At 39.0% G+C, this 13,574-nt stretch overlaps 2 protein-coding genes across 4 annotated transcripts in view; one reads left to right on the top strand and one right to left on the bottom strand.

Annotated features, from left to right (window-relative positions):
• Positions 1 to 4,791, top strand: part of sys1 (SYS1 golgi trafficking protein) — a 40,326-nt gene extending 35,535 nt beyond the window's left edge. Inside the window, exons 1-4 of one of the 3 annotated variants that reach the window (XM_087840685.1) lie at positions 136 to 273; positions 2,168 to 2,424; positions 2,519 to 2,586; positions 3,240 to 4,791. In XM_087840685.1, the coding sequence (XP_087696811.1) occupies positions 2,263 to 2,424; positions 2,519 to 2,586; positions 3,240 to 3,480 (471 nt within the window). In that variant the 5' untranslated portion in view covers positions 136 to 273; positions 2,168 to 2,262 and the 3' untranslated portion in view covers positions 3,481 to 4,791. Of the gene's footprint in view, positions 1 to 135; positions 274 to 2,134; positions 2,425 to 2,518; positions 2,587 to 3,239 lie in introns of those variants that run through there. The other 2 variants (XM_087840686.1, XM_087840687.1) reach the window with 2 other exon arrangements.
• Positions 4,792 to 8,972: 4,181 nt separating this feature from the next.
• On the bottom strand, positions 8,973 to 13,379 carry LOC102785075 (neuritin-like). The gene is made up of 3 exons (XM_006784372.3): positions 13,119 to 13,379; positions 12,041 to 12,194; positions 8,973 to 11,293 (listed from the first exon to the last, which is right to left on the bottom strand). Exons 1-3 carry the CDS (start codon positions 13,168 to 13,170, stop codon positions 11,065 to 11,067), a joined length of 435 nt encoding a protein of 144 aa, XP_006784435.1. The 5' UTR covers positions 13,171 to 13,379; the 3' UTR covers positions 8,973 to 11,064.
• Between the last annotated feature and the right edge of the window lie 195 nt (positions 13,380 to 13,574).

Below are 13,574 nucleotides of genomic sequence, written 5' to 3'. Positions count from 1 at the left end.
CACACTGTTGGCAAATAATTAATGTCACAGGAGTGACAGTACATGTGTTTTCAGGAATAGAACGGAAGTATTTTACTTTGGCAGTGACTAGTTGGTCATGAAGTTTTCTTTCCGGGCAAAGTGTTCTGGCTTCCGTGTTGTTAACAGGGTTTAGCTAGTCCAATGTAGTGTATGATGAGGCCCGGTTAAGTAACGACAGAATTTGGGGAACTTTGAAGAGCCATAGGGATTATCGTTGATCAAGCATCCTTAAGACTTCTGACCCGCGGGCAGGTCCGTATCACTCCCAGACCGCTCTCCTTCAAACACGATGAAGCTTTAACTTACCGCCGACTCACCCTCTGTAATGTTTACAGTTTACAGGTTTTATGCTGGGGGATAAAAGCCTTCGCGAGTTATCCTTCGTTTTTATGTTTAGTTGAGCTTAATATAAATAAATAGATTTGAGCCATTTAGTCTCCCGCCTGTGAGCGATCACATGATATTACATTGGCTTTTGCTAATCTGCGAGTATGTGTTGGTCGACGGCTAAGCTACCTGTGCTATCGGGTTTCTCTGTGTTCACCTAACCCTAACCTAACATCACCATAACATTATAACCCCGATTGTTACTGAGCTACCTCGGTGTTTATTTAAAGCAGGATATTGTGGGTGTGATTTAACTGAGATCCGAGGTAAAGCAGAAGCGGATGTCTTCATTAAAGCCTCGATGCTGTTGTGGAAGTTTCAGGTCAAAAATGTCAGCATTGGTGTGTTCACCTGAAGATAAGTTGGATATATTATTGGATTAATTCATAAAGCCATTAGTGGTCATGCCATTAAAATTGCTAAATGTGACTTGGTGTGTCACTCCATCTCACATCATCAGCTTTGTTCAACATTTTCTGCTCGACCATGCCCGATTTGCCAGAACTTTGTCCAAAGTTTGGACACATGTAATGATTGCTATGAAATTTTACCCTCATATATCAAGTATTAGCAGTAGGATTCGGGTTAGGGGTAGGGTCTTATAATGGACTATTAGTCACACCTCATGTGCATCACATCCTGGCCTTGCAAGGCTACTCTAGTGAAATGGATCAATGAAAATGAAATATTTAATATATTTAACACAATGTATTATCTCTGTTATATTTAGAAAGCCATCTGGAAACTTTAGAACTGTGTTTTGTCCGGAATAGACTGTTTTTGTGATAAAACTTATCATATTTGCGTAATCCAGCACAAAAATTGGATGAAAATGGCATTAATTTAGCATTCTTTTGGACATCATCTACAATGCAATTCAATCTACAGTTCACAAATGATCACTAATTGTCTTTTGCAATGTAAAGCTTTTGCTCAAATGTGCAACTTTATTGGGCTGCTTGATGTTTTATTGTCTGTCTTTCTTTCTTTCTGAACTAGCCTGTTCTCGACATTTTTTGATGTATCTCTCTCAAATTACAGATCCTGGTTTACTAGTACAAAGTTCAGGCGTTTATCTTCAATGGTTTTTCATGTTCAAATATTTCTTCATTTTTTAATGTATGGAAAAAACAAAAAAGTATCTAGAAGAGTATTTGGTATATGAGGCCCAATTTTTATAGCAACCATTATATATGTCCAACCTTTGGACCATAACACGGTGAATTGAGATGGAAATAAATGCTTACACATACACAAAGATGAAAGATAAGACAAGACTGTAGTGATCTGCTGACCTATTTGTAGTGATTATTAGCTGCTGCTGATGTGGGTGCAAAGGTCACGAGGACTGCTTTATCCTCTGTTGTGTAAACCGATAACAACATAAACTTTTACACTTTACTCCTCACACATTTCATCTCATCTCCTGCCTTTTTACCCCCCATTTGTACAGGAACTGTGAATGCAAGCACATAGTTTACCTAGACTGACTTTTACGAAAGCTTAAGTCAACCGGACTAACCGTGTTAAGTGCCCGAAGCGTACTAAACACTTTGTTCCGGACATCTGTTTATTTTGTACTTAAGTGCAAAGCAGCTGGCTGTAGCTATAATCTTCCCTATTTCTGTCTAATTAATATATTAAATTTAAAAAAAAAAAAAGGATTTAAAACCAAGCTTTATACTAATCTAATCCTTTTTTTCCAATGTAACTTTCTGTGTTTCAGATTTTTTATTTTTATTTTTATTTATTTTTTTAGATCTCACCCACAAGTCACATCTGATGGGCCAGCAGTTAACAGTTGTTAGCAGTTGTTAACGTTCTTAGTGTCTGTACGTGGAACCTCAGCCAGCAATGGCCACTCATTTCCGTAGCTACATCTGGGACCCGGTCCTCATCGTGTGCCAGATCGTGCTGATGCAGTGCATCTACTACAGCTTTTTGGGTCTGTGGTTGGCTGGAGTGGACAGCCTTGTGCAGAGTAGTCGGTCATTGGACCAGATCTTCAACTATCAAGTAAGTTTTAAGATATGGGTGCGTGTTTATGCATTTTTGTGTCGCATATTCGCTCTCTTAAAACTGTATTTAAATGTTTTCTCTGCTTTGGTAGGCTCTCGGTTTTGCAACTGTGCAAGGCAGGCTCTCAATGATGGCATTCATCTTGAATTCTCTTACCTGGTGAGAAATATCATCGGTCATTTTTCTGTACATCATAAATGGATGAGATTTGTGTGACAGCCAAACAGCATCCTGTTTTTCAAGCATCCCATGAGGCATTCATTATAAAGGGGTGTTTAGACCTTATTTACACCTGTGCAGTTACACATTTCGTTAAGTGTAAAGGTTGAAAATTTTAAATGTTTGCGTAGAAAATGGTCGACATTTAATGTACAGTGATACTCCTTTAGTCAGAGACTGAAACACCCTCGCTGCAGGAAGGAGCGCTTTCGCAGATCATTCATCCCAACAGCAGTTAGACTCTATAACTCCTCAATCACGATGTCATAAGTCACTGGTCACTGTGAACATCCACGGTAACCACCTCATGCATAATGGACCTTCCATGACCTTCCAAGCTATATAGTTTATGTCTTCCATATTTCCAACTATATCCATAATCACATACTGTGTATGCTACCATTGTATATAGTGTATTATCTTACTTTTTTTCATTGATTGTACTTATTTGTATTTTTGTATTTCCTTCATATATCTGTACCTAAGCTGAGGTGATGCAAAAATTTCCCCGTTGTGGGATCAATAAAGTCTTATCTTATCTTATCTTATCTTACTCAAACTTTGGCATCTTTTCCGTGTCACTGTTCCTGCAGCGCCCTCGGTCTGTGGTTCTTCATCCGCCGAGGGAAACAGTGCCTGGACTTCACGGTCACCGTGCACTTCTTCCACATGATCGGCTGCTGGATATATAACGCTCATCTTCCAGCTGCCTTGTCCTGGTGGCTCGTCAACATAGCCTGCATGGCGTTGATGGCTGTAATTGGAGAGTACCTGTGCATGCGGACTGAGCTCAGGGCAATTCCAGTCAACACTGGACCGAAATCTAATCTGTGAATTTTCTTTGGTGACAGGCTGAAAGATTGTGAAGGGGTAATCCTTGAGGGACTCACTGAGGAGGGTTTTTTTCCACCCTCCACTCTTGGAAAAGAAAAAGAACATGAACCTCTGTCAGCACGCATGTCGGATTTTCGTGCTTTGTCTGTTTCCATCAAGTGGTTCACCCACCCGGACCTGATCTATTTATTCATAGCTGCACATTAAATATTGGACAGTGCAAATTTGTAGCATATTAAGACACCTGTTTTAAGTCTTTTGAAAGCACATGCCAGTTTACATCCTCCTCTAAACTAAATGACTACAAATGTTGTTTTGTTTGTTTTTTTAAGTAAGTTTTTATGTTGAAATTCATTATTTTCATTCCTTAATTTTAAGAATTTTTTTCTGATTGTTGTTAAATTTAGCAGACATACACATACGTAAATTAAAAAGCTCTGTCCTAACAGCACTTTAAAGATGCCAGTGTGCAAATTTCACATCAAAGTTTTTGTTACTGCTTCTTAAAGCTGCTTTTAAACGTTAAATATAGGGAGAAATGTGTTTTTAGACAACAAAAAGGTACAGTGCTTAGCAGATTTATTAGACCATCTGTCACAAAGACAAATATTTTAGAAATCTGTCAAAAAACTTCACCTACAAAAACAAATGTTTCAAATCTGTAATGGATGTAAAAAAAAAAAAAAACAACAACTGTAATTTGGCACCTTAATAAAGAAAAAGTGCTTTTGCACCATTTTCGCTCTTTTTTTTTTTTTTGGTAAAACTGTAAATTTGAAAATAATTGATAATAATTATATTTTAGTACTAAAAATATCGTTTCAGCTGCACATACTGGTGGATTAACCATTACAGAAAAATAAAAAATGATTTTTATTGGTAATTTAGGGCAGCTGTGGCATAAATCTTACACTGGTGGTCTATTAAATTTGTTAAGCACTGTATGCTAATCAGTAGGTCATGTAAATCCAAATATAAGAAAGATTTTATGCGTCATAATTGGGGCTCAATAAGTGGTCCAAAGTAATAAAAACCAGGCTCAATTTGATGTTTCCTACATTCAGCCTCCTAATCCTTGTTAAATGCTTTTCTTTTTGAGTCTGTACCACATTTTGCACAGCAAGCATTGTTGGGTTCTGTCTCTTTATGGCATGATGTATTATGCAAACCGTTTGGCCACTTCGGGGACAGTTTGTCAGCCACCAGCTGGGTTCTGACAGCTGGCTTTGTCTGTGCTTCTGAAAAATTGCTGTTCGGGGAGGATGTGATGGGGAAAGTCCTAAAATGTGCGGCTCTGATGTCTTCGCCCCCCCCCCCCCCCCCCCCCCCTTTTGGAGCAATGTCAGACTGCTCATTTCGCTGGTGACTTTTAAACTCTTAACAGAATTGACTTTTTGTCTTTAATGTGTTACAGCTCATGCTACACACGCTCGAGATGCTCTTCTTTAGACTGTCAGTTTAAAACCTTTGCAGCTTTGATGGTGCGGATGATGCGTTGTCTTGTTTTGCAGTCACGTTTTCCTAAGGTGTGAAATGAGTTTATAATTATGATGCAGGGGGCGATATTGGAAGGTGCAGCCTCAAATTGGAAAGCAGCTCCCATTCAAGCTGCTTTGAGTAGGAACAGAAAAGGCTAGCCTGTCCAAAGAATGTAATCCATCACCTCTCGAGGTAATTAGCCTGGTATATCGATGACTTGTTGTCTTAAATATGCATAATATTATAATAAGGGAGGTCTTGCCTGAGCTGCTAGTAAGCAAGAAGTGAAAAGAGTCAGGATTTCTACCCCTCCTCCCATCCTCCCATTTAAGCAGTAGCTTCATATTTACTCCACAGAAGAGATGTCAGACTTAAAGTCCACTTTGATCTTATGTGGGCCGAACAAGTAAAACTCCAGTTTCTGTCAGTGTACACATTTCATCTTAATGTAAGGTAAAAGTGCAATTTTAACAGTATGACTTGGTTTTTTACATGATAAAGAAACGCAACACTATTGTAAATGAAAGAAAACCTGTCAGTGCAACCTGTTGGGCTTCACTGTAAGAAGTAAATGTGTAAAATACAGGAGTCTGTAATTTAATTACTTTGGTGTATTGTGAATGGCAGCGGGGGAGGTCTCATCAGTTAGAAAAGATGTAAAACTTGTGGGAAAAAAAACTGTAAAAAGTTTAACATTTATGTCCTCCTTCACTTTCAAAGCCATCCAATCGGCCGGATTGGGGTCTTCACCCAACCCGACCGATTCTGGCTCCTGGGCCTTATATTTTACACCCCTGCTCTACATAAGAATGAGCCGACTCTTACAAAAAGGTGAACAACTGTTTCCCAAAATCTCCACAAATTACTTTATTTTTACTTTGTACAAACTCGTGACTACTCTTTCTAAGCTGCTATTTTGTTATCTAGCAGTGGAACCTCTGAAAGTGTTCATATCACCTTTTGTATCTTATATTTTTTTTGGTAATGTAATTCAATATACGAACTCTGGATAGATCTATTCACATCATTAAATTCCTTGGGGAGAAAAAAAAATCGCAGACACGGTGTGCATATTTCTCCTTTCTGGAGATTTAAATGTCTGCACAGCTCATGTTGATTATATTAAAAGGGTAAAGTCTTGGAGAGGAAACTGCAGGTGGGAAAAAAAAAAGAAGCAAAAAAAAACATTGGCCATCATGCTTCAGACATCAAACATGGCTTCTCTAATGAGGATATTTCCACATGCATGTCTTTACTTCTCCAAACCTTTTCTGCCCTGGGCCTTGATCCCTCGCTGCAGGAAGTGTCCAGGTGGAAAGCAGCAGATGGGAGAGCACTAACGAGTTGAAAAACGCTGGTTGCAGTCGTCCTTACCCCCACTTTGCTCCGGGGATGACTAAAAACAGAAACTGTAATAGATGGGTTAAAAAGGATCGGCTGCAATCAGTAAATGTACCACCAGTTTCCATCTTAGTGCTGTTACTCTCCTGAAGCCAGTGAGCACACACTTAGGTTTTAAACATTGTGCTTTATTATTATAAACACATTACTTTTCCATATATTGCTTTATACAGTCTGTAAATTGTGTATTAAACTGAAAAAACCCAAACCCTCACATGGATACTGAACTTGGTTTTACATTCAGGAGTTCTTTCCATGTTTGAGCTGTCATTATTAGGATTACTATGGTATCATCATGCTTTGTTCAACAGCAGGGAAAAAAAGTCCCCTCTTAAGAAGTGACTATTGTATTGCTCATGCTTTGAGGACATCACAACTTTTTTTTTTGTATTGTTACCCCCAGGTACACAGTGGATGACGTAACAGTAGTACAAACCTCTTTCTAAAAAAGCTGTGGCATTAGGCAAAAATCTCAATAAAAACAGAGTGCATTGTTTTGCAAAAAATTTAAACCCCGTAATTCATGAAAGTAGTCCAAAATAAACATTCTTTAACTTTGTTATTTTTAAATATGTTCTCGTTTTGAAGATGATGCTGTTAAACTACTGGACAGGCGAGTAAAATGACTCTTAGTAAAGAAAGCGTCCCAGAAAACTATGTCAGAAGTAAGGATGGTGCATAATATCACTGAAAGGTTCAGAGAAAATCCAAAGAAATCTCTGTATGCAAGTGAAACGGCTAAAAGCCAATGTTGAAGGTGTGCCCTCACATAGCACTGCATTAGAAATAGACATGATTATGTTGTGAAGATCAGTATAGCGACTCAGGACCGCTGTCAGAGAACAGGTTTGTCTTGTCATCCATAAGAATAAATTAAAACAAACAAAAATAAAGAAACATCCTGATACGTTGTCTTCTCTGGTAGTTGCATAAACTATTAAATCTTACCACCTACATACTAGCAACCATGATATGGGAAGCATTAGTATGTATGGTATGGTAAATTGCAGATATACTATACAGGACAAAAGTATTAGGCCACACCTCTTAATGTTTGAATTTAGGTGTATCAAATCAAGCACGTAGCCACACCTGCAGTCTGCTTGTGAAAGAATGGGTTGTTCTCAAGAACTCACTGAATTTAAGTGCTGCCCTGTAGTAGGATGTCGTTGTTACAACATTAGTTGTTACTTTGGGTTTATGCTTTTTGATCTATGCTCCAGTTGTCGCAACCTCAAACCCCCCTTAAACCCTGAGCCATAACGTGATTCGACTACATGTCAGCTATTGTGACTGGCCTGTTCAGTCCTGTTGATTTTTCCTTTTGAATTTATCCATGTGAGAATAACAATCATTGCCTCATTAAAAGGAAAAATAATCATATCTATATGAAGACTCATAAATGTCAGCAAATTCCTGGAGGAAAATTGCTTAAGCTATTCTCCCCCAGAGTAACAAATATGTTTGGACCCTCAAAAAAAACTGACTTCAATAAGAGGAGGAAAAAAATCCCTGCAGTTTATTTATTCCTATCACCTGGCACCGCATATAAAACACTGAGACATGACCACACAGAATGCACCAGCACAAGCACAAATGACATCAGCCACTTACGTACGTTACATTGTAGGCTCTACAAAGATTCCCTGCAGAAGTCTAAATCAAGAGTTAGTGGTATTATTGCAAAGTGGAAGCGTTTAGGAACCACAACAACTCAGCCAAAGAGTGGTAACATAAAGATACAGAGCAGAACTGGCGAGCGTTGAGGTGCATAGTGCGTAAAAGCTGCCAAAGCTCTGCTGTCTTAGTAACTGCAGAAAGCCTCCTCTTGCATTAACATCAGCACAAAAACTGTCCACTAGGAGCTTCGTGGCACGACTTTCCATAACCGAGCAGCTCCTGTAGGTGTGACATGTGGGTGGCCCAATACTTTTGTCCATCCAGGCATCATTAATGTTAAACAGGCTTTAAAAGAACATATGGTGGCATCTTCTGCAGAGAACAACTGAACTGTTAAGCAGGTTAACAAGCATAAATTGGGAAAAAATTGATTTCAGAACTACATTTGGTTTTCTCAGTTTCGAAATGCTTGTGGAGTGTTGTTTCAAGAAGTGATGAACACGCTCTTATCTCATGTGCTTTTGAGATGTGACATTCGTAAATATCCATCTCATTATATTTAGTACGGTGTGTTATATTTATTTTAAATAGGGGTTTACATGATTTCCAAATCCAAACATTCTGTATTATTTGGCTCTTCCCATCTTTTTTGGAAAAGGGATTGCACTTTGAAAGATGAAAGAAATAGAAACAGAGCAAACATGCTGATGGAGTTTAGGTAGGTATGGGGGTGAGGATAATACATCTGCATAACAAAGGATGCAGGCACATTGAGGAGCTAGCATAACTTCATGCACAGATCAAGACCACTGCACGCCATCTCCGAGGTAAAATTAACAATCTGTCCATTTTTCTGAAGCACTGTCACAAAAATCACCATGCACTTGTGATAACATAAACGACTGAATGATCCAACTTTGTTAAGATCATTTTTAAAGCAAATATGTATATATGGACACAGTTTGGGCAAAACAAACAAAAGAGAAACACTATTTCTCCAACATTTGAATTTACTCCGAACCAAAGGGCTTGATGCTGTTTTAAGAATAAACACCGTTTTTTTTTCATGACAAATTCACCAAAATATTAATCACAAAAGACAATTACTACTTATGACATCTCATAGACTTTTGTGCTAAATAGATGCAAGTTATTACACATTAATCTTTCTGTTTCTGAAGTTTGTTATTATTCTCACAATTTGACTTAACAGATAAAAAATTTTTTAGAAGAGGAGAACATTGTTTGATATATCAAACACATATTAATGATGTAATCAGTAGAACTTTATGGCAGATTTGTCTTTGAAAAGCCACCCACATGTATTCTGTCATCTACTGGAGTATGCAGACTACTTTAATGCACAAGGTTAGTAATAGGATGTTAATAGCAAGTGAGCATTTTCTCACAGAAAGTCACAAAAATAAAAATTTTGTTTTTACACAACGATCAGTGGGTTGGAAAATTAAAAGGAGCCGTGGTTTACCTAAAGGTTTAACATGGATCATGTGCAATATACATCCCCTATTTTTGGTGTCTTTATAGCAGCTATGCAACATCAGCCATGATGGGCTGAAAGCTTATAAGGAGAAAGGGAATCCAAAGTTGTGTACGAACTGCTTGATTGTCACCTTACTACAACATTTTCTACACTTCAAAACAAGTTAAAGGTTGAATTCACCTCTATAGTGCATACAAATGTTGTTTAGTCATGTCGAGTCTGATTTGGCTCTTTGTTTGGTCGGTAACAACCTTAAATAAACAAAAAGTACAGAAATTTGCGTTTGGTCGATAATTTCTATGTTGTAACAATACGTCTTGGCAATAAATCTGAGTATGAGAGCTGCACCCATGAAAAACTTGTCAAATCTGGTTTGTCATTGTTAAATTGCCAATATACTTTGTTTCTTCAGACTTTGATCGTCCAATCCAATAAGCACCAAACAAGAGTCAGTAGCAGAATAAGCTGAAGATTTTGTGCAACCCACATACTCAACTCTGCTGCTCAACCCAAAAATGTGTTTTCCTTACAAATGTGGCAGCATTTAAGGAGAAATTAACAGGCTTTCCAGTAGTATAATATTTAACATGAAGCATTGTTACAACAGAGGACAACCAACCAAACAATAATTTCCTTGGTTTTCGTACCAAGTTTGTGAGGAACTTAAAAGCGGTAAGATGTTATTCTTCATGATGTGTCTCTTTAGTGTTTTCACAGAGCAAAGCTGTGTTTATACAAACTCAGTGGAGGTCAAAAGGTTTACGCTGTAGCTCATAATTAAAGAGGCAGACTGGCATTGTAGTAGTCTGACAGCCCCATCGCCTGTACTACAAGCAGCAGCTGGTTAGCTTAAAAACTGGAAATAAGAGGGTGGGGCAGAACTGCCAGCACAGATCATTCACAAACATTTTATAAATCATTTCTTCAAATTACACAAAAGTGAAAAAAATATATATATATTTAATGACAAGCTAAGCTAAAACTGGTTGCTATGCCTTTCATATTTACTGGTGAGATCTTAAAGTGGGGTTAGTTTTCTAATTTACTTATTGTAAAATCAAACTTTTTCTTTAAGGAGCATAATGAAATCAGACTTTACACAAAACACACCATGGATGCAATAACTATCTTATATACAAAAATGTGAGCGATGAATAAAAAGTTATTTGGGCTTAAAAACTACAAAAATTAGACGTTATATTTTCACACAGGTAAACTATTGCAAGCTGTGTTTTACTGCACGACATTGTACAGCTATATGCGGCAATGTGCCTGCTCCTTGTACAGTGTTAGTAACCCAGAGCCACAGGTGTCTGATAGTAGAACGAGCTGACCAAATTGAATGTGAAATCCACGAGAGTGTGTGCTTTTAATCTGTTTATAATGCAATTCTTTCTGCCACTCCACCCAAAGCTGGAGTATTTGAGAGAATTTCAAACCTCATTCATCACAGACATCAGCGACTCTAGGTCAAAATAATCCTTTGAAACATTTGTGCTCTTAAATCCTTGGCTTTAAGTTTAAACTCTGGAGGACCGAAGCACAGCGAATACGACGTCCTCCTCACCCAACCCCTGCTCCATCTATGCAGAAGCCCAGCCGGGCCCAGTCAAGGCCAGCATCAGCGGCAAGATGAGGACAGCGCTAGGTGAACTTAGACTGGGAGAGGAGCTGGGACTGCACAGATCAAACAGACTTCCCTGGAAGCGTATCTTCCTGGAGTCCTGCCTCAGAGTCTCCCAGATGGAGCTGACTTCCTCCTGACAGTCGGACAGTGCGGTGAGCGCACAAGTGTGGAAAGCTTCCCAGTGGCTGTGGCAAATAAAAGGATCATCAGTTCAGCACTGTGTCTGACATTTCACTCGGAAGTCATTCCCACAACAGCATGCAGACATGCACTGGCTGTGCCCGATTAATTTGCTTGCCAAAAATCCATCACTCACACAGCTACGAAGGATGCAAGTAAGTCAAGCTGTGCTTTAATTACCATGGCAACTGTATGAGAGAGTGAAACAATATCACAGATGATATTGCAAGTGGGCAATTTTCAACCAAAGGATTAAGTGTAAATCTTTGTCTTCAGTGCACTGTGTTGGGGTTGTGGAGTGCATGCAGTAACAGTGACAAAGAACTCCCCCCGAATTTCATTACTGCTGCAGCGAGGTCATACATTATTTAGCACAATGGCTCAGTGTCTCAGCACCATTCATTTCTCTAGTCTTCTCTTCTCTGGGATTGTGGCATCTGCTCCCTTTCTCTCCAGTATTTTGTTATGAGATGAATATTTTATGCTGTATATGTCTATATTATTGCTCTCAATTATGCCTTATTTGATCCTAATTGAACTGAAAAACAATTTTGTGCACCAATGGGTTTCTTAATCGACCCATGAAAGCTGGTTTCTCTCTGCATTTCTTGTTCTCTCTGCTGGGGTTATCATTTGTATCTTAGTGCACATAAAAGCTCTACTCACAAAGAGTGATGAGAGCTCAAGCTCACAAAACTCTACAGTGAATGTCTCGCTGCTGCTCGTGCACTTGCCGGTAAAGTAATTATCACCTGCACACAGCTGCCACTCCCCTCTCACTGGTCACGTTCTCCTGGTAGTTGTCCATGCTCTCTCCCAGCTCCAGGACGCATTCGGAGAAGTCCTTATAAATGTTCTCACACTTCACATCCACAGAGTCTCCTGGCACCGCTAAGGACAGAAATACTGAAAAAACAGATACACGAGACAGCTTTCTTTACCGCTTTTGTGATGCTTTGTCCATTGACGAGCTACAAATAACCATGAGAGACATATCAGCATCCACTGTAAGTGCACATAAATCAAATTTCTTTCTCGCTAAGTGTCTGGCTTAAGATTTCAGACTACTTTCAGACTTCACTTACGAATATACAACCTTTAAGCAAAGACCTCTCTATTACATTTATAATAATAAATACTATCACTCTTATTTAATTTGATAATTTAATTTGATCAGAAAAACTATGTGTTAGGTTGTCAAACTTTCACTTCAGAAGCTGGAAAACCCCACCCCACACTCCATATTTCTTATCAATAATTAAGAGTGAAAAAAAAAAAAAGGATCCAAGTTAAATAAAGGTCAGCATCAGAAAACTTTTGTTTATTTTGCCTACCAAAAGATCACATTCATTCGGCTCATGCTCTTCCTGGTCATCCAGCCCCACAGTTTTGGAGCAACTGCTCTAGACAGATGTAATGTGGTGGAAGGAAAACATTCCTGACCACCGCAGCCCAAAACTCGCTTTGTCAATAATAAACTGTACTGATTATAAAGTGCATATTTCTGTATTTTAGTAAAAGTGACAGTTGAGTGAAAAAAGAAGAAGAAACCATTCCGTAAGTTTTTGTCTTTCGGTAAGCGTTTCGTGTAAGAAAGCTTGTACACTAAGTATAGATACAACACCCAGTATCTACCACCGCTACAAGCAGTTGGCAGTGGTACAGGTCTGATAACCATCATGCAACACTGATGGAGATAAATAAGCGTACGGTCACAGCACCTACATTCTGCTGCAGGAAGATTAAAAGAAGAGAAAAAAAGACTGCTTTCTGTTCCAAACCATCCCAACTGGCTCCCACCATAAAGCGACTGAGATTGAGATACCGTACCGGTGGCAAAGGCAACAATCCATCCGATCTTCGTCGACATGAAAAATCCCATATCATCCCATTTCAAGCCGAGCGGAGGGCGCGGGATGCTGCTGAGGCGCCGAAATAAAAAGAAAAAAAGCGTCTCTGAGTCACACGGAGGTGATTAGCTGCCCATCATTAATGTGAGTCGATGTGTATCAGTGATTGAGCGCCGATAAACACTTGGTAGGTGTGTATTCAGTCTTTCCTTGCTCCGGCCGACTGCTGACGTTACCTGCCCCCCGGCGCGCGCTGAGCTCATCTTCCCCCCTTCAGCACCGGACAGTTCTCACCTCCCCGAGCAGGAACCACGGCCCTGCTTCATCACCCGGTGCTTTTATTAGACACCTCACACAGGATGTCATCACAGGATCTCAGCTTTATATATATATATATATATATATATATATTTATTCCCTCAATCACATATCTGAG

The sequence above is a fragment of the Neolamprologus brichardi genome, chromosome 5 (genome assembly GCF_056152115.1).
Source record: "Neolamprologus brichardi isolate AB-2024 chromosome 5, ASM5615211v1, whole genome shotgun sequence".
NCBI classification, from domain to species: Eukaryota; Metazoa; Chordata; class Actinopteri; order Cichliformes; family Cichlidae; genus Neolamprologus; species Neolamprologus brichardi.
This window is presented reverse-complemented; position numbering and strand designations above follow the sequence as displayed.